Source organism: Mastacembelus armatus, chromosome 19 (genome assembly GCF_900324485.2).
Source record: "Mastacembelus armatus chromosome 19, fMasArm1.2, whole genome shotgun sequence".
Taxonomy (NCBI): Eukaryota; Metazoa; Chordata; class Actinopteri; order Synbranchiformes; family Mastacembelidae; genus Mastacembelus; species Mastacembelus armatus.
In genome coordinates, this window is record NC_046651.1 from 10644085 (window position 1) to 10668572 (window position 24488).

The following is a 24488-nucleotide window of genomic DNA, read 5'->3' on the forward strand; positions in this document are numbered from 1 at the left end:
TGCTTGCTCAAACGCAGCTAGTTAGAGGAACTCGTAGGAGGAGTTATAGTCGCGACATACTTTCTGTTTTAATTAGACATATGGGGAGGAAGGGGCTGAATAAGACATTTTACATATCGTGAGTTGTTTTTAAGATTATTTATTTCAAACAGTTGGTCTATATACCTCAGGCTGCTGTGCATCCACAGAAATTAACACACATTATTTAACTAATAAGGTTTTAAAAGTGTGACTCATCCAGAATACAACTTGCCCAAAAGTAGGATAAGATGAGCCCTATTGGTGCCTCTACTGGAAAAAAGAACAATATAAAATAATGTGAGAATAATAATAGTGTCCCAACAAGATACAAATCCGATAGCATCTTATCAATGATTAATTCACTTGACATGGCAAAAATCCCATTTTCCCTGAAAGGAATTATTCTTCCTTAATGTGTAATCACCTGGTCAACTTTGTTTATGGTTGCCTGGCTTTTACATACAAGGGATGTCTTATCTTACCCACAGGCTCAGCTCAGCTCTCTCCCCTGTATGCTGTCACTTCATTGTCCAAAGCAAAGGAGTTGCTAAATTCTGAGCTAATGATTCATGAACAGAAGCTGATAAATCATTTTGTTGGCAGATTTAACGCGGCTGAAAAACACGAGTGGATGTTAGAAACTGATATGACAACGTCTTTTTTTTTTCAGACCATAAATATGTCTCATACAAAAAAAAAAACTAGTTCTCAGTGTGGTTAAGAGGAAGTTTGGCGTCATATGGCATCTGAATTATCTGCTGAAGCTTTACCACATAAAAGGTCCATTTCTCCTTTTACTTGACTTCCTCTGCCATGTGATGGGAGGATTTGAAGTGTACCAGTTTTGAGAGAGACAGGCACTGTTGTTTGGCATGACAACACTGATAACAGACCTTCAAATAAAAAATAAAAAAATCTATTTATGTATAATAGGCTCTGGTGCCATGGGTGTTTCACTCTCTGGCAAATAGAGGATAAAACTTCAGCTAACTGGACAGGCTCCATCAATCCTCACTCTTCTCTCAGTGCGTGTGCAGTGCATTTCTCAGCCTGGCTTGCTTTAGTCTCTGAAGTCTTTGTAGTGTCTCAGATCTGCACACTGACTCATGCAGCCATTGTTCAGGGAGTTAACCCCTTGTCTCATTACTGCTCACCAGTTATAAAGCGTACTATTGTGATGAAACTCTTTTCATGTTCCTGCTCACCCATGATAAAGCATACTCTTGTGAAACTCTTCTTGTTCCTGCTCTGGTGAGAATAACCCAAAGCTCGGACCGTCTCTGTGGTGCAGCTGCTAAACTTCACATCCTTTCAAATGAATGACTTCAGGTGACCTATTTGAGTGACAAAATGAAACAGATATAAAGTGTTGTGCAACTTGACTACATGCATGTGTGACTTTTGCCAAGTTCGCCATTTGACCCTTTTCTGCCAGGCAAAGGCGATCAAGGCAAAGGTCATGAAAAGGTCATGGATCACAGCACTGTGTTGCTCTATCTGGATAGGATTTCTAAGGGCAGGTTAGCAATGCTGTCACATGCTCTCCAAGTCTGTGTGTGTGTGTGTGTGTGTGTGTTTGTGCTATTTGTATATAATGCATATACCCCAAAGTTATCTTCTTCCAAATACCCTTTCAAATGACCTCCAGGAGTTCGGTTGAGACAGCAAATTTAAAACTAATGAGAAAAGTGTGTGAAAAATGAATTTCCTCATTTCAACATGCAGCCATGAAAATGCCTTAAACTAGATGTACAGGATGCAGGGATGTGCCTGCAAATCCATGATGTTGTTTAAAGATCATATAGGAAACAGTGACGTCAAAGTCTGACTAATTCAACTGTGTCTTGTTTTATCAAATATTTCTGGGTAACATTTTATATACTATTAAGCAAAATTTCGACTTGTTTTCTCCCTACACTTCCCATACTCCAGTAAGCCTGTTGCTCTCTCTCCGCCATACACTGAAACAGTCTTTGCCCTTTAACTGGCAGCGCACCGCCATGTTACTCAGCTCCAGTCTCTCTGAATGTCATGAGCCATCTCTGGTTGCATCCTGTTCTTTTTATAGCTGCACAGCTGAAATGTGAGGGGTCACAATGGGAGGATAAATACAAGGGCCAGCAGACTGGAGGGGTGTCGCAGACGAAGGCCGGATCTTCTCCCTCCCTCTCTCTTCTCTCAGCTCTCCTCCTAAACTCAAAGGTAAAAGAACAGAAATTTTATTGACTGAGATAATTCCATTGATTTAATTCACTTTTTGTGTTACCTGTTTAATATTTTTGTTCTTATGAGTTGCAAAGCTCACAATCCTTCACACAGTTGTTTAATTCAGATCATACTGCACTAATACCTTGGTCCCAACAAGTTTGTGGTTTATGTGAAACCTAGAGTATAGAAGCCACCTTTACACTACAGACATATTACCTCTGGTACACTAAAATGGAAACATCTTAATCTTTAACACAAAACATTGACTAGTCACTGAAGAATTACTTCACTCTGCAATTTAATTAATTTGTTTTGCAAGGGAATGTATTTTGCATTTTTACATAGCGCAGTTTGTTTTCTTTGTAATACACATTGCTGCAAAGTTTCCATTGCTTTGTTCGTGAGGGGGGTCAGTCAGACACAGTCTGAGTCACAGTCACTAGTGTGTCTATACCCCTATTTAAAACTGTCTAAATGTGTCCAGTCTATAGTAATCTTCCGGTACAGCATGTAACTTCTAAACATGCTGTCTTGCAGAGCCATTGCATTTTCACAGGCTTGCAGCTGCACAGCATATATATATTTAGTCCAGCCTATTGATAGTTGAAGCACAGATGGGGTGCGGTTGTGGGGGTGTGTGAAGGGGGTGTGTGATAAGGAATGGGGAGTGAAGAGAGCAGTGAAGAGAAACAGAAATGTCATGGCTAAGAGGCTAAAGTGGAAAGAGGAATAGGTCACCCACATGCTTGTCTCTGACATTGGATCCCTTGTGCTGTGGCATATTAAGCCTGGGGAATAGTGTGTAATTCTACTATATGAAGTGCCTTATTTAGTGTAGTAGTTACTGTGATCACACAGTCAAGACAACTGCTTGGAATCTTTCATCTATAGAAACCAGACAGGAAAATGTCAGAACACGTATGGTTTACAAGGGTTGATTCACAATGAACGTGACCCCGTCTTCTTTCATCTAGCAGTTTTCTCATACATTCTCAAGAGACCACAACCTCAAATGTCAAGCGTTGCAGATTCGATTTCACTGAACTTTTACCCTTTGTCTTCATAGAGTTTTAGCCCTGTGTCTTCCCCATTAGCTAACTAAATACTGTATTTCTCTATTACCTTATCCTTGGTTCTACCCAGAGTCAGGATGCCTCACGCATACCCCTTCCTCACTCCTGAGCAGAAGAAGGAGCTCAGCGATATTGCTCACAGGATTGTCGCTCCCGGCAAGGGAATCCTTGCTGCAGATGAGTCCACCGGTAAATAATTTAAAGAAATTTAGCATTATAGATTAAATCAAATATAAGTTAATTGTTGAAAAATGTCAGCGAATGACTTAGGATATCCAGCATTCACCTGAAAAGGAACAGTAAAGCAGTAACAGAGCTGGTACTTATACTGTATTTTATTTATGTAATATTAAAAGAATGTACAATATTAAGGCACATAGCTCTGACTGTAACTGGCATAATTATGTATATCTACGAACCAAACAGGAAATTGTCTGCAAGCGTCTGCAAATATATACACAATCACAATCTTCTTTCTTATCTGTGTCTGCAACCTTGCAGGGAGCGTGGCTAAGCGCTTCCAGAGCATCAACGCTGAGAACACTGAGGAGAACAGGAGGCTGTACCGCCAGCTCCTCTTCACCGCTGATGACCGCGTCGCACCCTGCATTGGTGGCGTTATCCTCTTCCATGAGACCATGTACCAGAAGACCGATGATGGCAAGCCCTTCCCCCAGTACCTCAAAGAAAGGGGCATGGTTGTGGGCATCAAGGTTGACAAAGGTGTTGTCCCCCTGGCCGGAACCAACGGCGAGACAACCACCCAGGGTGAGCGAAGACCAGATTTAGACACAAGAGGAAAATGCATCACCGTCTTCTAATACCTTTGTCTAAGTTGTCTACCTCCTTCACAGGTCTTGATGGACTGTATGAGCGCTGTGCCCAGTACAAGAAGGACGGTGCGGACTTTGCCAAGTGGCGCTGTGTGCTGAAGATCACCCCCACCACTCCCTCAAGACTGGCCATCATAGAGAATGCAAATGTCTTGGCCCGCTATGCCAGCATCTGCCAAATGGTTAGACACAACACATGGTTCCTGAAATCAGTTTGAAGTCTTGTCAAGTTTTGTACATAATTTTTCAAGCTCCGTGGCTCTATAAGTTTTATCATAGAAGAACACAGAAATGCTTGTTGAAATATTAACTAAATCACATTAAATGACTTGTCAATGTCTGTTAGCTACATTATATCAACTTCTATTACATGCACTTAGTCTATTGTAATACAAGGCTCAGTGGTGGTTTTTGCTTTGTGTGTCACTTCCTTGCTGAAGTATATGTATCAGGAGTCACCTGAAACTTCAGAGCCAAGCCAGTGCAAATGTTTCAGCATTTCGGTTTCTTTCCAGCTCGTTAACAACTGGCCTTTGATAGATAACTGTATTGCTAAAATAGTCTTTTTGAGTATTTTCGTCCCTTTCTTCCTCAGCATGGCATCGTCCCCATCGTCGAGCCTGAGATTCTCCCTGATGGGGACCACGACCTGAAGCGCTGCCAGTACGTAACTGAGAAGGTCCTGGCTGCTGTCTATAAGGCCCTGTCCGACCACCACGTCTACCTGGAGGGCACCCTGCTCAAGCCCAACATGGTCACCCCTGGACACTCCTGCTCACACAAGTACAGCAACCAGGAAATTGCCATGGCAACTGTTACTGCCCTGCGCCGCACTGTCCCCCCTGCAGTCCCTGGTCAGCTCGATGCACAAAATATTCTCTTGTTGATGTGCAAACATTGCAGACAATTTGGTTTTTGTTGCTTAAACACTAAATATGTAGTTAAATAGTCTGCATGAAATTCACGAAGATGTTCGGAGTAGTATGGTGCTTCACTCTCACGCTCTTCCTATACAGGCATTACCTTCTTGTCTGGTGGCCAGAGTGAGGAAGAAGCCTCTGTCAATTTGAATGCCATGAATCAGTGCCCTCTGCACAGGCCTTGGGCTCTGACCTTCTCATATGGCCGTGCCCTGCAGGCCTCTGCCCTCAAAGCCTGGGGTGGCAAGAAGGAGAATGGAAAGGCATGCCAGGAGGAATTTGTCAAGAGAGCTCTGGTACGTGTCGATATAATTAAATGTCATTAAAGGTCTATCCATATCTAGCAATGTGTTATACAGATGCTGTGGTAAAGTCTTGTTCAGAGAAATGTATGGACCGTTAGCATTAAACTTAAGTGGTGAATTGTGCCTTCAATAACCGTTACCTTTTTACCCCTTACAGGCTAACAGCCAGGCCTGCCAGGGCAAATACGCTTCCTCTGGAACCAGTGCTGCTGGTGGAGAGTCACTGTTTGTGGCCAACCACGCTTACTAAGCATGGACACCATCCCCTTTGCACCTTCTTCCCAGTATTATTACGTCACCACTGAAAAGGGCATGTCCTCATAGACACAGCCGATGACTGTCTCTCTGCTACTGAACAGCAGCATTTTTACAAGATCTTGGTTAAAAAAAAATCTGGAGAGTGAGATGTTCTGCCTCCATTCCCTTACCTTTTATTTTTAAACACCTTTTTTCAGGTGAAGATTCCCACCATGTTTTTACAGAACCTGTGCTATGTTTCCTTGGTCTGATTACACCAAATGCAGTATAGAATTTGTACTGAAACCATGGAATAAAGTATTGTACCCTAATATTTTGCCTTATTTCTTCTTTCTTTTTGAGTCAAAATTATATCAAGGGACACATACAAACTGCAGTTTTCCAAAATGTGTTTTTACATGTTTCCTGTGTCTTTCATCAACAAATAAAAATCATCTCTTTAAATGATCTAAACTTTAAAAATGATTTGTCTCCGCACCTCTATGAGCATAACGAGTCGAGAGATGCTGAGTTGACATTGTTTCTGCTTGACTGGTACTCTAATATTTAGAGTATACGGCTTTAACTTGTGATTGAGCATGATGCAATAAAATATCTCCCCCAGCCAGTGGCCCAGCAGGGGGTGGAATTGTAGAGCTGGCTGGAGTTACTTGCCAGGCAGACAGGCCGGATGTAGTCAGTGAAAGGGATGGGGCTGCTGAGCTTCATCAGGGCAATGTCGTTGTCTTGCAGTGAGTTGTTATGGTTTGGATTGGCAGTGATTTTAGCCACATCTCACCTTGTGTCACTCTTCCCAAGTAGAGGGCCCAGTGTTTTTCTACATTTAAAATAAGACTCATTAAATAAATCGATGAAGTCAGAATTCATTGTCTTTTTACAGACTAACCCATCCTGCTATTATCTATTGACTTTGAATAAGTTTAGCAATATGTTTACTGTATTTATAGTTCATTTGGAAAACACAAACCAAAAGTACTTTTTGATGGAGAACACACTGAGGTCCAGACGACTAAAGTGTGTGTTTAGACAGACAATTCAGTGAACTCAATTTCTATGAGTTAGATCAACAACTATGGCTGTGGCTGAGTCTTTTAAGGCTAAAGAAAGAGCAACTGTGCTGTATGTTAAACTTATGGCAGTTCAGAAATTGCAACTTACATTGGTGGTTTTCATTTCCTCTACTATGTAATAGCAGAATCTAAGAGTGTGACCCACAGTACTTTGAACAAACACTTCTCTTTTTGAAAAGAGAGAAAAAAACAACTACACTCAAGTCCAGTTGCACTTTTCTCTAGTCCACATCTGTTCCAGGTTTGTTCAGACTGAAATTGCTTTGAGTCCTGGGTTTATCCAAAGCTCAGAGCAATCCCAGCTGGACTTGAGGGACCTGAGAAAAAGTCCCAGCAACATGTGCTGCTTATTTGGTCAGGCTGTCTAAATAGCAAATCAGTTCAGTGTCCTTCTTTCACAGTTGCTACCCAGATGCTTTTAATAAGACATTGTCTCTGTGCTTTCTGTTGTTATCAACTTAAATGTGGTTTAGTGGATTTTTTTCTGCAGGTTGTGCAGTGGTTAGCACTGTTTCCTCACAGAAAGAAGGTTCTAGGGTTCAAATCCTGCACATCCTGGGGCCTCTCTGTGTGGAGTTTGCATGTTCTTTCTGGCACTTGGGGTAAACATAAGTGTCTGTGTGTCAGACCTGTGACATGTGCCATGCAAACTTATCACTGAGACACTAATGCTGGCTGCAGATTTTCCTCTGGTAGGACAGAATGTGTGGATTTTATTGTTGATATTTGCATATTTGTGTGTTCTTTATGTGCAATGCTGCCAAATGTTGCTCTTGGTCTTCTGGTACAAGAGTTCGTATCAGTTTTTATCAACAACAATTTGATCACATGTTTTGACTCTGTGAAGGCTCCTAATGATCCGAAAGAGAAATCTGGACCCACTGGTTGTTGATAAGGGTTCCTCCACAAATGTGGGTGCCAGTAAAGTGTATGCTGACCTGCCAGGGCCATGACCCAGCTGTGGCATTTGCACCACCCACAATCCTGGTCTTAAGAGGTGCCACGCCACAGTCTGACAGAGTGTAGACAACAAAGTGTCAGTGCATATAGAGGAAAAGTAGGTTGAATCATGTGTCACACTAGATGTTTCTTGTTTGTAGCTGTTATTTTTATTGTTGCTTTCATACAGTAATTCCAGTGCATCTCCTGAGCATTTACATCATGATGGTTGTATGGAATATATGAAAAGTGACTGCACTTACCCTGAGCCTTTGCCCCTGTAGAGAACACAGATGAGACCTTACTTGTGTATTGCTCAGCGTGTGTATTTAATTGTTAGACCCAAAGTATCTTGTCATGAGCAGCACAATTATTAGTATTGTAGAAATGTGTAGCTGCAGTCACAAGGTGGCACTAGAGTTCCAGCTGAGATGAGCTGGTACCTGTCAGTTTTTCTCAATACTTTATCTTGTTATATTTGTTTAGGCACAACAATGGTTGAGACGTTTTCAGAATGACCCAATACTTTTATAAAAGTTTGACACATCACTGCAGCATTTTGGTTTGGTACATTAATTCACAGTGGAAAAATGAGTTTGGGTTTAATAAATTTATAGTCAAACCATACAAACTTCCTGTTTTTTAGAAATTTAAGATGTAGATTTAGAGAACACAAACCATTTCCTGAAATTTGTGGCTGAATGTTTTGGTCACTGCACAGTTTTATGTTAATTAATTTCTGTATTCATCAGTCCTGTGGTTAATTTTACTGTTTTTATTCTTGTTACATGTCTCCTGTCTTTTTAACTATGTTGTCAAATTTATAATTCCAGTCTGTGGCCTGTTGACAGAGCAAAAATCATTATTGACATGACTGACGTGTTATAATTGCTGCGTTCTTTACTGCAGCAATAAAACCAACCTGCATTTTAAAATATTACATGCGTGTGTTGGTAAGTCACACAAACAAGCATCAAAAACCTCTTTACAACAGCTGATATTCATGAAACAAACCCTGCTGTTCCAGCTGTTTCCTCTTTATGAGGCTGAGCTGGTAATAAATTCTTTTTTGTTCACATTTATGTTGGCAAGAAAAGCTTCAGGCATTTTCAAAATACTGCACATCATCACTGTAATGTTTTGATTTGGTGTTTGGTCACAGTTTTTTGGATTTATTTTTGTTGCATTAGTCTGTCATTATCTCGTTATTTTATGTGTTTAATTAAATCTTTTTTGTTTTCTTTTCAGTTGTCATGTATCACTCTGCCCCTTGTAACACTCACAGAGCATGCAGTTGTGTGGCGACACCACAAGGTGGCTCTATATATTTTTTTTTTATAAGCCTGAAGAAGAGTGTATTCAACAGGATGTCTACTGTGTCCCTTACACTCAGTGTTGATTTCATGTTTTCTCCCTGTCGGGTTTACTTTTGTTTTGGTGAGATTGTTATGTTTAGCCGTGTCGACCAGGCTAAATATGGTCACCGAGAAGAAGTGAAAAATAAATATTTCGTTAGAAACTCCAGTTCCGTAGATTTTATGTTACACCCTTTAATGCTCAAATCCAGAACATAAAGATGTTTTTCCTTGACCCGAACTGTTACAGCTGGGAGTTTTTTCAATCTTCACCCCAGAAAAAAAGAATCATCACTCTCTTATTTCCCACAGTACAGTTTAAGGTTACTATTGGATTAATGTTAAATAACTTATATTTAGTTTTCAAACTATGAACAGAATGTAATTATTAAAAAAGTAAGTCAGACTGGGATTAAAACTGTCTTTTGCAACAGAAACCTGACTGAGATATGCACAGTGATTTACACCACACAAAACTGTCGACTGTTCAATGTAGACTGAAACTTAGCTAGAATAAACTAGAGCCTCTGAAAGTCATGTAATGGTAAGTAAAGTATCCAAGTATATATATATATGATATATCAACATCAATATCAAAATCAAATAAACAGGTAAAAGCTGAAGTCTATTAAACACTTACTGTGTAGACACTTAACAAATCTCTCAGTAGTTTAATCATAATTAAAATAGTTACCACCACTGTGAAATCATGATCTGATAGCTCTAAACAATACAGCAGCCCTGCCACAAAGCCTGTTTATATAAAACCTGTATTTTATTCAGATGTGTTTAATATTCTCTGTTGTGTAAAATAACATAATTCACCAATAACTACATACTCAAAAAATAACCATCATTTTGAATCAAAACCTCCCAAACACTGCATATGTGCTCTAAAAAGTATGATTTAGTGATTTAAAGTAGGCTGCAGAGGTGTCCCTAATAAATTGGTAATTCACCTTGCTCAGTCCAGAAAGTCTTTGTGATTTATCTTTTATTATTTCTCAAACACATTCCTGTGCACTGACAGTACTGCACATGTACAACAACCTGTTCCAAACCAGACCTGTTGTACTGGATTCTGAACACCTTAAACAATGTGCCCGGACCATGGTCAATCCCTTAAACTGTTGTTCAGGAGGTTGGTGCTTTTGCCTTTGCCTCACATTTGAAGAAAACCTAAGAGGGTTTGCCGACTGATTCCAAACAACTTAACAGTAACTTCACTTTTAAATTTTGCTCTGACACTTTTGTTGATGTTGCTTTATAGTTTTGTTAACACCGATGTAAGTGATGCTGCAAATCAATGAATAAGACTGATTTATTATGCAATGTTGAATTTACAGGATTTATTTTCATCGTAATCCAGCGCTGTGATTTGTCAGGTGAACCCCCTGATCTGGTTATTATACAAAATTATAGTTAATACAATTGTGGTGATATTATTTCTGTTGCTCTTCTCACTTGAGTTACTTCAATGATGTAGCCACTTTGGGTTTTATTCAATTTTATATATGTTTTAAAACAGCATGTGTCCTAATCTGTGCTCCATTAGGACCAGACATTAAAAATGAATTACATATTGACTTATTACACCAAACTACAGCCAACATAAAAGAGCACTGTACTAAATGCTTTTTAAACGAGTACAATTTACAACAATCATATACAACAATAGTTTGTGCAGCATGACGCAATAACTAATAGCGTGAATGATTTCATACCATTAGAGAAAGTGTGAGTGTTAAATGTTTGTGTTACATTAAAATAAGCCAATAGGAAAGAATTAGCTGCCCTTAAGTAGAACATAAAATTTTGTAAAATGATTTCAAAGAGAAAAACAATAGAAGAAGTTGACAAATTGTTAGGGCAAAAATGCACTACGGAGCTACAGCATGGTGCAGAAACACTGTCACATAGATAACAATTAATGCAAGCTCATTTACAGTGGATCGTACTGCAGAAGATGGAGCTGCTGTGGTTGTGCTGCGGCACACAAAGCTGCTGTCTTGGTTGGTGCCGTTGGAGGTGAATGTCACAAAGCTGACATTTGACTCAGCCACTTGGCCTGTGATCCAGGTCTGGTACTCAGATATTCGGGTGTAGACTTCAGGAAAACTACCCGTGGCACAAGGTACTCCAAAACTTACAACACCAGCCTGGATCCACACGGAGCCTTGTTTGCATTGCAAAGGTCCACCAGAGTCCCCCTGAAAAAGTGGAGACACATTCAATTTATTCTCTTCAGTTTAAATTACTGAGGGATAGTAAGTATCATTAACAACAGTATTTTAACTGTATGTCCAAGTTTATAGGAATTTATTCTTGTGTTTTGGGACTGGCAAGTAAGGATGAAACTTCAAAACTAGTCAGTCCCACAAGTGATATTGTAGAAAAGAGATCTATTTTTTACCATGCATACTCCTTTGCCTGCTTGCCCAGCGCACATCATATTAGAAGTGATGTTTGCAACTTCTACAGAGAGGTAATCACAGCTGCATTGCTTATTTCCAATAACAGGAATCTGAACTTCCTGCAGTGGCTGAGTAGGTGGAAGTGTTTCTGTTGGAGAGAGTATGACATTGCTCTGTCACCATCCAATTTCAACAATGTGTAATTTATCAATACAATTGTGTCCTAGAAGCACACGCGATGAAGCACACGCGATGTGGATTTTTAGCCACACTAGTACATGGCTCTGGATGGCAAAGTCAGTTTATCTTATATTTGGTCCATCACTTTGGTCCATGGCATGAATCATTTCTGAATGTGGAGTTACTTTATTTACTAATTCCTCAAACAAAGACAGAAGGAGAAATGAAAATATGAGTGGCTCAGAATACCCTGAGAATTGATACAAAGCCCCCAACTATTCTAAATCAAAGGATACTCACGTTTTGCTGTAAGTTGACCCCAGCCAGTGGCCCAGCAGGGGGTGGAGTTGTAGAGCTGGCTGGAGTTACTTGCCAGGCAGACAGGCCGGATGTAGTCAGTGAAAGTGATGGGGCTGCTGAGCTTCATCAGGGCAATGTCATTGTTGTACAGCGAATTGTTATAATTTGGATGGACGACAATTTTAGACAAATTATGGTTCACCTCATGAAGATTAGTGCCATTCTGAATCACTCTTCCAAAGTAGAGGGTCCAATTTGTCAGTGTTGTTCTACAGTACATTTAAAATAAGACTCATTAAATAAATCGATGAAGTCAGAATTCAGTCTCTTTTTACAGACTAACCCAATAATAAGTTTAGCAATATGTTGACTGTATTTATAATTCATTTGGAAAACAATGAAACAGATCAACAACTACACTATGTAAGTTTAAGGTATATAAGTGCAAAAGGCTCCTAATGATTTGAAAGAGAAACGTAAGCCCATATAGAGCCTGATGAGTGTGTCTTACGAGTCGATGCAGTGGGCGGCTGTGAGGACCCACTGGTTGTTGATAAGGGTTCCTCCACAAATGTGGGTGCCAGTAAAGTGTATGCTGACCTGCCAGGGCCATGACCCAGCTGTGGCATTTGCACCACCCACAATCCTGGTCTTAAGAGGTGCCACGCCACAGTCTGACAGAGTGTAGACAACAAAGTGTCAGTGCATATAGAGGAAAAGTAGGTTGAATCATGTGTCACACTAGATGTTTCTTCTTTGTAGCTGTTATTTTTAATGTTGCTGTTATTTTTATTGTTGCTTTCATACAGTAGTTCCAGTGCATCTCCTGAGCATTTACATCATGATGGCTGTATGGAATATATGAAAAGTGACTGCACTTACCCTGAGCCTTTGCCCCTGTAGAGAAGACAAATACAATGTTACTTTAACATTAAAATTTCATCATGAACAGAATTGTTAGTATAGTACAAATGTGTAGCTACAGCCACAAGATGGCACTAGAGTCCCAGCTGTTTCCAGACTCAAAAAATAACCATCATTTTGAATCAAAACCTCCAAAATAACAAACGCTAAACCTATGTTTTAAAAAAGAAAGACTTGATGGTTTAAAGTAGGCTGTAGAGGTGTCTCTAATAAATTGGTAACTCACCTTGCTCAGTGAGGACTGCACACATTAAGAGTATCAATGTAGTCCAGGCTGCCATTCTGCACTGTCACTGCTTGTTTGATGTAGGTGCAGAACGTCTTTGTGATTTATGTTTTATTATATCTCAACCAGTCATCGGTACATTTACAACAACCTGTTCCAACTCAAACCTGTTTTTCTTGACTCCTCATACCTTCTGCAATAATTAACCCTGACCACATTTCATACTGTTCTTCTGAAGCTGGACGGGAATGTTCTTTTATTTCCACTGTCATTAAACCTGACATAGAAGAGAAACAAGCCAAACATTGTTGCTTTTACATTCTGCAGGGAGCCAAGTTTCACACCCATGTCCGTAAAATATTCTGTGCAAGCATAACACCTAACTCCTGAAGTTCGATACAGAATCAACCTGTGATCTAAAAGCTGTCTCCAAACCAAAACCTCATTTTTACCTTAACCAAAAAAATCAACTTTATAGCCTCAAACTGCCTCCTGAAGATAAGTGAAAGTGTCCTCACCCCATAATGCAAGGTACAAAAATATTGAATGTCATCACCTGGGAATCTATAGGTCCTACCACTCAGACAGATATTTGTCTGCAAAGACCGATGAGTCTGTCCCTGCCCCTGTACCTGTCCCTAAAGACTCCTTCGTGCCTGAATGCTATGTATTAACACTACCTTGTCCAACAAAGGACACACTTCTGTGTGGAAACTCATGAATGAGACTTTAGTCTGTATATACTACATTTTGCCCTTGTCATGGATTTAACCTAAACCGACTTTGCATGTGTCATAATCCCAACAAATACCATAATATAGGTTATGTATTCAACAATCCTCTGACAGCATTATGAACTGCAATCTTCATTAACATTAGTTATAAAACACTAGGCCTGACAGTAATAATGACTATGAATATAAAAATAATTACTACAATTAAAATGACAACAGTTTTCTCCAGGTTTCCTCCCACAGTCCAAAAACATGTATGTCAGGTTGATTGGTGACTCTAAATTGCCCACAGGAGTGAGTGTGAGTGTGTGAGGTTGTTTGTCTCTATGTGGCCCTGTGATGGACTGGGGACCTGTCCAGGGTGGACCCCTGCCTTCCACCCAAAGAGAGCTGGGATAGGCTCCAGCAGATCCCTGTGACCCTGGTTCAGGAAAAAGCGGGTATAGAAAACGGATGGATGGATGGAAAATGACAACAGTCTGATCTGGAGTATTGTAATACAGGACAATTAAAATGAACCAACATATTCACAGAAGTCACTGGAATTAAGGAATTAAAATTCATTTCATAGGACTGACAGCTCAACTAAGAGATAATTCACTCAGCATAATTATAGCCTGATGATTAACCTGCTCTGGAGCAGGCTAGCTGAAAAGAACACACTTACATAGCAATTTAGTTTAATTTAACCTGATAAGTGGAAAATCCCAGCTTTAATCCCTTAGTCTTGGTTTGGTGCAATGTATCTCTGCTGCTCTGAGTTTACACAATTACACTGAAAATCTGATCAAATATATAATGTATACCAAATCATGCACAGCACATGGGTCAAATTTCTGACTGATGAATACAGCTGTTTAAATACACATACATATAAATATGTAGAAATTCATTGTAACACTAATTTAATTCATTGTGATCTTGAAAAAACATCCTCAGCTCTACCAAACCCTCATGGTCCCCCCTCTTCTCTAAATCTCAGTCCTTCAACCTGTCAGAAGGAGTAAGATGAGAAAACCTAACATTGAATCCGCAGGAGGCGTGTGAACACGAGCACCAAACAGAACAAACAATGAACGTGAAACACATTATTCACCTCATTTAATAACGTTTAAGTCTCTTATTTCTACCTAAGACAAAGTAGAGCAGGGAAGGGAACTAGAAGAAGGAAAACTACCAACACACAGACAGATCCTGTGTGCTCTCCAAACATGAAATAAATCCATGTTCACTGACTGATGTGTGTTAAGATCAATTAAAGCACAGCATCAAACACTTGGGGAAGAAACAGACAATACCTTTTCCTTCAAAGACATGATCTGGCTAAAAATTAACCTCAGTCAGAAGAAAGAATGATAGCATGCACTGACTGTAAGGACAGAGGTCCTGTACACAGGGCTAAGAAAGAGCCATTCTCTCTCTCTTTTCCTGATATAGAAAGGAGTTGTAGTCTCCACTGACTGTTTGCCCACATAAACTCAGCAGGATTACCCTCTCCATTTGTTCATGGCAACACAGCACCAATGTAAAGTAGCCCCAAAACCTTGGCCAGAGGCCCGTCTGAATGTTAAGTGACCGTTCCCCATCTGTGTGTCCCCGCACATCTCCCTCCTTTTCCTCCTCTCCTTCTCGCTCGTTTGTTTAGGAGACAGACTCATATCAAGGGCCTTCTTTTCCTCCTGTGAGGGCCAGCAACAATATTTATTTCTCATCGGGCAGGACAACCCCGCCTACTGTCACCTCATAGCTTTATATAAGACAGCAAAGCAGCCCGGTGATAAGACACTGGCCTCAACAGAAGCCTGGTCATGCGGTGTAAAGTCCTCATCTGCGTTGTCCTTCTCATAAAGCACGGTGAGTATGGTGTGATTACGCTCACAATAGCTGCATTGTTGTTTCTTCACCTAACGACCAGGTTTCAAATGGCCTGGTCAGCCTGGAAATTTTCATACTGAGCTGTGTCAGACTGAACAGTAATAATGTTTGACATTAATCTACAGGTTTGTGTTTTGTGTAGATTTTCTAATGGTTTAATGGCTTGGAGTTTGTAAAAGTGCGGAAAGTGCACGTTAATCATATCCTACGATTTTAGTTATCTACAACTTGACTGCAACTGCATGGAGGTTATATCTTGTGTGACATGTAACTGTGGCCACACACAAGTTTTCTGTACATTATCAGCAAAACTGATCATAGAAAACAGTTGTTTTCCACTTTAACTACAGCATTATCACACTTTTTATTTTGTTTGCAGCCTGACTTCAAACAAACCACAGACGCAATGTGTTTCTTTACATTTAAACCAAAGCTATATCTTTGTCTGACCTTTACCAAAGTGAATTTGTTTCCCAAACCCCAGGCAGGACTCTGGACAATGGGAGTCATGGTCTCTGGCAGCGCAATCGCTTCATTCGTTCAGTAAAACAGGGTTATTGTCCGAATAAATAATCTGTAACTACCTTTCCTACCAAACCTGTCTGCTGTTGCAGTTTAGTTGTATGTAAACTTCATTTCTAGGAGACAGATCTGGTCAATGTCAACATGTACCTGACCCTTATTTTGTGTTGATTCATGGTAAACCTACGGGTTTGTGGCAGGTCCAGTACAAGTATCTATGGTTATAAAAATCAAGTGAGACTTTTTTTTTTTTTTTAAATTTGCACCATCTCACTTTATCTTTTGTTGTATTAACACCGATGTGAGTGATGCTGTAATCAATGAATACGACTGCTTTATGATGCAACATTGGATTTACAGGATTTATGCATCATTTTGATGCAAGCGCTGTGATATGTCAGGTGAACCCCTTGATCTGGTTATTATACAAAATGGATCAATTTAAACTCCTGATACTTGATACTGTAATGTGGAAAAAACACCCAGTATTAGAACAAGCTATGTTGTCCATCCCCACAGTCTAATATTAGTCATGTGCTGAGGACTGAACTTCAACAAACGAATAATTAAATCACCACAGGAGGTGCCTTTTGTCTGTGTTAACTAGTTGTACCATTGTAGCTCATGTATCATACTTAATAAGACATGTAACATAACCATATAACCACAAATATGTGAGAAGTGTTTAAGTGGTTATGTTGCATATTTTGTTAAGTGTGATACATATGCTACAATAGTACAACTAGTTAACGGCAAACATCAGACTGGTCTCTTAACACAAGCACGGGGTCATACTGTAGTCCAGTCAGATCAACATTAGAGTAATTCTTATTATTAATTCTTCTTATTATGAAATACAGGCCAGTCCAAATACAAATGCAACCCTGCCCTGCAATGTGGTGTTTCCTCTCTCAGTGAATGGGGACCAAATAGACCAGTCTCTATTGTCTCTCTCTCTATTGACTAATTACCAAATTACCAGTGTAACCAGACCTCTACATGGTCAGAGTGTCAGTAAATGACTGATATTTAAGGGGGCAGTCGTGGGCCTAATGGATAGAGATGGAGTCTCAGGAATTGCAGGAATTGTCGGTGTGGTGGAGTGAATGGCCAGCACCCCCTCCACCTCAATACCACGACTGAGGTGAGACCCCCGAGCAAGGCACCGGACCCCCAGTTGCTCCCTGGCCACCGCAGCAATGGCGGCCCACTGCTCTGGGTGTGTGTTCACTGCTGTGCGTGTGGATGGATGGGTTAAATGCAGAGCACAAATTCCAACTATGAGTCACCATACTTGGCTACACAAGTCACTTTCATTTTTTTTACTCATTTATGACTAAGAATGAAAAAGAATGTAAGAGGGAAAATTCAATCAATGTCTGACTCTGCTGCTGCTGTGTTTTCAGTAAGTAGTAACTTTCTTTCTCTCCTCACAGCATCAACAAGTGAAATACAAGCCAGTCCAAATACAAATGCAACCCTGCCCTGCAATGTGGTGTTTCCTCTCTCGGTAAATGGAGACCAAATAGACCAGTCTCTCATTAAAGCCAGCTGGATAAGTAATGGCTCAGTCATCTCTATATTTGAGAATACGGTTTCTCAAATAAAGGAGGGCTTCAGCTGGGACACCAGTGATTTCGTCAATGGGGGCTTCTCTCTGACCATCCTCAGATCCAGTCTCAACCTGCAGGGGGTGTATGAATGCACAGTCAGCTTCAACTCCACAATGCTGCACTCCAGTACCATTACTTTTGGTATCCTTGGTACGTCTCTGTTCAAATGCTGAGATTAGATTTGGGCTTTAAATACTCATTTGAACCTAAAATATCTACAGGTCTGAATTCAGTCTTCTTTATTTTCCCTTTTCCTCCATTTCTTCTTCTTCCACCCTTTGTAGCTTCGCCCATTCTTTCAATCCCACAGCAGTGGGTCGTGTTAGAGGAACCAAGCCAGCTTAGCTGCCATGCAGACGCCTTCTACCCACCTCTTGTCTCTTTCTCCTGGACCAGAGGTGAGGAAGTGATTCATCCTCCCTACCAGGTCATGGGTGAACAGACTCCAGATGGGTACTACACAGCTGTGGGCAACCTCACCTTCTATCCTTCCCGTGAAGACCAGAATGTGACTTTTGGCTGTAAAGTATCACACAGTGGCAACTATCAAGAGCTGCATTTCAAACTCAATATGACCTGTGAGTGACAGAAAAACATTCTGTCAGTTTGTGCACTTGCTTCATACTTGTTTTATCAGTTTTGAATATTTTCTTTGTATATCCTCAGATCTCCCGTCTGTCAGACTTGTAAATGTGCCCTCATGTTCCAACAACATCCTTTGCACTTATTACTGTGACGTGGAGAGTTTCTACCCAGAAGAAATATCTGTGTTCTGGCTCCAAAATGGCACAGCCCTCCCTGAGCCCCCTGCCACTGAGCAGAACCCAGATGGGACCTTCAGAACTAGACGCTATTATACTTTGAGCCATGAGCAGAGGGAGCAGGGCGGGATGTTGGAGTGTGTCGTGAACCAACCTGGGGTAGATCACCCAGTCAGTGGCTCAGTGTACCTGGAGAAACTGGATCTCCAAGGTGAGACATTTCATTGACATGGCAATTTAGAGTCTCCAAATAACCTAACCTACATGTTTTTGGACTGAGAGAGGAGTCAATACACACAGTCACTTTTCAATGTTTTTCCCCTCTCAAAGTTATTTGGTAAAGTGTGAAAATCTAGGTTTTCTTCTGACATGTCTTTTCTCCTGCTGTTTTCTGTCAGACGGGCCTCCAGTATTGACTAAATCAGCCAAAGCATCTGTGGCTATGATGTGTATTTCTATAGTGCTGGTCTTCCTTCTCTGCTTCGGCTTTTCTTGGCGGAGGAGGGACGGTGAGTCAGAACCTGTACATTGTACACTTAGCTGGTGACCCCTTCGAAGGAACCAAAGTCTACTTGTGATCCTTCACAGGTTGTGACTTTAGTGTGTGTAGATTTTTTTTTTTTTTTTGTCCTTTTCATGTTTCCAGTAAGCAAAAATTTGAGAAAGGTCAGCTTTGTTTTGTACAACAGGAACATTTTATGTCACCTCAGGTTGACCCCCATGCTAAACCAGGAGATGTGTAACTAAAAAACAACTGTTGCATTTTCACAGCCATGGTTTTCTTTTTGCAATCAAAGTCAAACCTGAAACCTGTTTGAAATTGAAACAATGTTCTGTTCTTTTGTTAACTTAACTGCACCCATAGCTGTGTTATCACATTTTCACAAAGGTTTTAAAGTCATGAAATTGTAAGCACACAGAGTTATATACAGAGACTTTCAGGAAGACTTGCTCAGTAATTATTGCACAAAAGCTGCCCCCTCACCCCAAAACTCCTCTCCTTCCCTTCTTTTATCTCCATCACTCAGAGAAGCAGAAGTTTCTCAGTGTGTCGGGGATCATCCTCCCTCCACACATAACTGTAGGTCAAAAGGGAAGGGTGTCAGTCAGCATTGAGGGCAGGAGGGTGGACCGAGTCCAGACTGCATGGTTCCTCAATGACACCCCAATCTCTGACACCTCTCTCAAAGGTAAGAGGACACACATCGAGATAATGGAGATAATCCTCAGTCACGCCGAGCACTTCTTAAACCTGGAGATGATAAAGTTATTAGAAATACACTTACTGGCTGCATTACAAAGAGTTAGATGAGAACATTTATCACAGTGACTGAATGTTGACTCAGTATCACACTGTGACCTGTTATCTCTCTTTTTAATCAGCACAAACCCAAAACATAAATACAACCTGCTGTGGTTTCATGTGGAAGCTCTGTGGTTTCCTGTCTGGACACAGTGACTTGTGACAAGCAAACAGTTCAAAGTTGAATGAAATGAAGGAATAAATAAAATGTGTTTACATATAGTATAGTACATATAGTAAAAATACACTGAGGTCAATGAAATCAATCAATGAAGTCAATTATATATATATTATATTTCTCCTAAAACAAACATGTTTTTTCTCTTACACTTTAATTCTGCTAACAATGTGCAACCGTACACATGTAGGAACTTCCAAATCTAACTTTAACTGCCTCTATACCCCCCTAACCACCATCCACCTGCCCTACGGTCTAACTCTTACCACTCCAGAATATGAGGAAGGTCCTCTCCTGCCCTCTAGAGATGAGATGGGTTACTACAAGCTGCACACTCAGGGGCCGCTGGAGTCACCTGGATGTGACACTCAGCAGCTGATCTCTGCGCTCACCTTCATCCCCCAGGTTTCAGTCCACAAGGGGGCAGTGTTTAAATGTCAGGTGTACTACGCAGGCAAGGACAAAGTCGTGGCGGAGAGGGTGTCACAGAAGTTAACTATTTTGTGTGAGGAAATTTTTTTTCTTTTATTCGCTTTTGCCTCTCACTTTCTGAAAACATTTTGCATATGTTTATATATACGTATATTTTATATATACTTTATATTACTGTATTTTCTCTTTAAGCTGCTCCAGAGGTATCAGAAATCCAGCTGGCAGAGGCACCAAATGACTCGGGTAACAGCTTGTGGTTCAAAACATCTCAATTTATTTATTTATTTATTTATTTATTTATTTTGGTGGTTAGAGGCTACATCCCTGAATTTTCTGTTTTCCAGATGTCATCAGCTTAACAGTACAAGCGTTCAAGTTCCACCCAGACGTCATTACCTTCCGCTGGTTCTGCCAGGGAAGTGAGCTGAGCCCTGTGGCCTCCCAGGCCTCGTCCTCCCCTCGACCCAATTCTGAGGGCTTCTTTTCAGCCTACAGTCAGTGTAAGTTGCCACGGAGTGAAGTGGAAAAGGGAGGCACCAAAGTGTGGGTCAGTGTCCACCACATCGCCCTGAAGCAGCCAGTCACCCGTGAAACCAGAGGTAAGAAAGAGGGGAAGATAAGGTGTTGAATTTATGTTACACATTAAAAAAAATGAAAGCTCCATTTTCTATTTAATCCCAAATAGGTTTCCTCAAAAGTCCATGTGTGTCTGAGGTCGTCAGCTCCACTTCTTCACTTGATCAGACACTGACTCTGGGATGTGAAATAACAGATTTCTACCCTCCGAACATATCAGTCACTTGGCGGAAGCTCAGAGAGGGAGAGCAGGATGACAGAGAGGAGGAGCCCGTAGAGGGAGGAGAGATGTGGGGCCCCATGGAGACTTGCCCCAGACTCTACAGGGCCACAGCCACTCTGAAGAGAAAGGCCACAAATCAGGAGAAGGAGAGGGGAGGAGGGATTATCTGTAGAGTAGATCACTGTTCCCTACAGGAGCCTATTGAGAGACACTGGAGAAATAATAACATTGGTAGAGTCACTACAGGCACTTTTACTGTCAACCTCTTGCTCTGTTAGATGTTATCCTTATATCCTCATAATATGGAGGTTATTTCCGCAATATCTCAATCTATAAAAACATAAATTCACCTGATTTTATACTTTTTTATTTACTTAGACTTTCTGCTTTTATTCCCTTAGTGGCTCCATTTATTCCTCCATCAATCTCTGTCTGTTGGACCAATGAAGGGGTTGGTGTATTCTCTCTCCTGTTGAAAGGAGGTTACCCCAAGGTCAAATTATTCTGGGCAGCAGGAGGACCCACCCTGTCACCATTGGTGTCCAATGAGACTGAGGAGATAGGAGATGACGGACAGAGGGAACTGAAAAGTGTGTGTGCCCTGGAGAGGACCGCAAGCCTGCCGACTCAGACCAACAAACAGCTGGAGAGACAAAAGAATGGAGACATAAGTATTTGTCATTTCTATAACTTGATATATATGTGGGATGCATTGAATTCCTTAATACAGTATTCCTATTTTCTCTGAGATAATGTAAGCAAAGTGAAATGAGTACTAATGCTGTCTTGTTTTTACAGAAACAAATTCTGCTGTCACAGACCCTGACACTGAAGGAATAGAATACATTGATGAAAAAGTGGATGAAGAGAATAACAGCATTGACAGGGACGAGGAAACAGTGTCAGAGATGGACGAGGACAGTGACGCAGAAAAAAAAGAAGACCCGAGTGCGCTGCACATCAACAGGGTAAACTTGGGCAGGAGTCTCAAAGAAAATGAGAGAGTATGTTTGAGAGTCTGCGTGGAGATCACACACCCTGCACTTAAGCTTCCTGTTTATCGAATCTGGACAGGTAAGACACGGCAAACAATTCTCTCACGTAGTTAGAGAACTTAGTTTACTTTAGTTTGTTCATCTTTCATTCGTCAACTTGATCCTGTGTCCTCTGTTCCAGAGCCCAGTGAGGGAATTTCTTCTTCTGCATGATGTCTGCAAGAGTTAGTGTTTCCTATATTCCATATAATATATCTAACATGTATACGTGGATAGTAAATATAAAACAGTGGTCATGTTTTTAGGATTTGTGTCTGATGTCACCAACAAGCATGGTATTGATCCCATCATTTTTAGTTTTTATTTATTACCTTATATTCTTTATCTGTCATGCATTTCATTTTTTCTGTCTCCAAGGTGTTTGCAAACGTTCATATTTTTGTACAAAGAGTTTTACAATAATAATCCAAATAAATTCTTTCTCTAATTTTGCTGGTTTGGACTTTGACTTTGCCATTTTCAACTGTTTCATCAAATAGCTGGTAGCATTGTATGACCCAGCTGTGGCATTAACCACCACCCACAATCCTTGTGTTCAGAGATGCCACTCCTCAGTCTGACAGGGAGCAGACAACATTCACACTAGATGTTTGTTGTTTGCAGCTGTTGTGTTTCTATTCAGCCACAAGATGGCACTAGAGTTCCAGCTGATATGAGCTGGTACCTGTCAGTTTTTCTCAATACTTTATCTTGTTATATTTGTTTAGGCACAACAATGGTTGAGACGTTTTCAGAATGACCCAATACTTTTATAAAAGTTCGACACATCACTGCAGCATTTTGGTTTGGTACATTAATTCACAGTAGAAAAATGAGTTTGGGTTTAATAAATTTATAGTCAAACCATACAAACTTCCCGTTTTTTAGAAATTTAAGATGTAGATTTAGAGAACACAAACCATTTCCTGAAATTTGTGTCTGAATGTTTTGGTCACTGCACAGTTTTATGTTAAATTCATTTCTGTATTCATCAGTCCTGTGGTTAATTTTACTGTTTTTATTCTTGTTACATGTCGCCTGCCTTTTTAACTATGTTGTCAAATTTATAATTCCAGTCTGTGGCCTGTTGACAGAGCTAAAATCATTATTGACATGACTGACGTGTTATAATTGCTGTGTTCTTTACTGCAGCAATAAAACCAACTTGCATTTTAAAATATTACATACATGTGTTGGTAAGTCACATAAACAAGCATCAAAAACCTCTTTACAACAGCTGATATTCATGAAACAAACCCACTTGGCAATGAGTTTTACAGTTTATGAAGATGATTAGCACAATTGTAAAATCTCTGTACAACACAGTAGCCATGCAATGAAGCTGCTCATATGAAGCCTGTATTTGTTCTATTGTGTGTAAAAGAAAACACAAGATGTATAATCGATGTCAAGATGTATTTGTATCATATTTAGAGATGTTTTTCAGCACAGTGTCACTATTTACTACATACTCAAAATAACCATAGACTTGTCTTCTCTCAAAACGTTGAAGTAGCTTACAAGCAGTATATAAAACCACTGGAAAGTGAGTGTAGGCTACATCACCATTTGCGTGGCCATGCACTGTCCTTCACTGTGACTCACTGGAATTACCCCTGCAGCTGAGGAAGTTCTTAGTTAGAATATGCAGTGCCCAGTGTTTCTCCTGAATTACCCTTTTGAGCTATCAAGGTCAAACTAAAAGATATGCTGAGATCCAAAGCGGAGCTATACTTGAGAAGTGTGGTATTCTTCAGACCTGTCTGGCCCTGACAACACGTCAGTCTAATCTAAAGTGTGTAGTGTCTCCAGTTGCTGGCCTGCCCACTGGGAGCAACTTGGTGTTCAACGTTTGGCTCATCACCTCCGTGATGAGTGTGTGCAACCTCTGCTACCATCTGACCCACAGCCACCTGTTAGATTTTATTATCCAAATAGTTTTCGTTTTTTTATTCTTCAATGGAAATGAAAACCTAGATCAATATTTTGAAGAGGTGTTTATCTGAGAGAACAGAAAAACTTGTCGCCGTTCAGTGTTTCGTGTACACACCTATCATTTGTCAACCACTTCACGAGTTCTCATTTCCAAATATAGTTCTGTTTTTTTTTTTTGTTTTTTTTTGTTTTTTGACCACAGGAACATCATGTCACTGTGCTGAGCAGAGGAGTTGCCGTGTGGTTGAACTGAGTAATTAAGATTTTGTTTAGTTT

The 24488-nt window shown here is 40.4% G+C and overlaps 3 protein-coding genes across 4 annotated transcripts; 2 read left to right on the forward strand and 1 right to left on the reverse strand.

Moving 5' to 3' along the window:
* Positions 1–2089: 2089 nt before the first annotated feature.
* aldoab (aldolase a, fructose-bisphosphate, b) lies at positions 2090–5929 on the forward strand. Its single transcript, XM_026314977.1, has 7 exons — positions 2090–2223; positions 3373–3491; positions 3804–4070; positions 4157–4317; positions 4731–4989; positions 5152–5351; positions 5518–5929. The coding sequence occupies exons 2-7, from the start codon at positions 3380–3382 to the stop codon at positions 5608–5610; spliced, it is 1092 nt and encodes a 363-aa protein (XP_026170762.1). The 5' UTR covers positions 2090–2223; positions 3373–3379; the 3' UTR covers positions 5611–5929.
* A 4434-nt stretch (positions 5930–10363) lies between these two features.
* On the reverse strand, positions 10364–13125 carry LOC113135283 (tryptase). The gene is made up of 6 exons (XM_026315176.2): positions 13027–13125; positions 12759–12773; positions 12388–12550; positions 11877–12145; positions 11396–11544; positions 10364–11192 (listed from the first exon to the last, which is right to left on the reverse strand). Exons 1-6 carry the CDS (start codon positions 13079–13081, stop codon positions 10863–10865), a joined length of 981 nt encoding a protein of 326 aa, XP_026170961.1. The 5' UTR covers positions 13082–13125; the 3' UTR covers positions 10364–10862.
* A 2026-nt stretch (positions 13126–15151) lies between these two features.
* On the forward strand, positions 15152–22850 carry LOC113135282 (uncharacterized). 2 transcript variants are annotated; one of them, XM_026315174.1, is made up of 13 exons: positions 15152–15614; positions 17594–17920; positions 18055–18348; positions 18437–18742; positions 18930–19040; positions 19560–19721; positions 20287–20517; positions 20637–20687; positions 20789–21043; positions 21130–21474; positions 21645–21914; positions 22042–22317; positions 22420–22850. In XM_026315174.1, exons 1-13 carry the CDS (start codon positions 15569–15571, stop codon positions 22449–22451), a joined length of 2706 nt encoding a protein of 901 aa, XP_026170959.1. In that variant the 5' UTR covers positions 15152–15568; the 3' UTR covers positions 22452–22850. The 2 variants fall into 2 exon arrangements, with proteins under 2 accessions (XP_026170959.1, XP_026170958.1); XM_026315173.1 differs by lacking the exon at positions 15152–15614 and having other exon boundaries at positions 17404–17920.
* The last annotated feature ends 1638 nt before the right edge of the window (positions 22851–24488 follow it).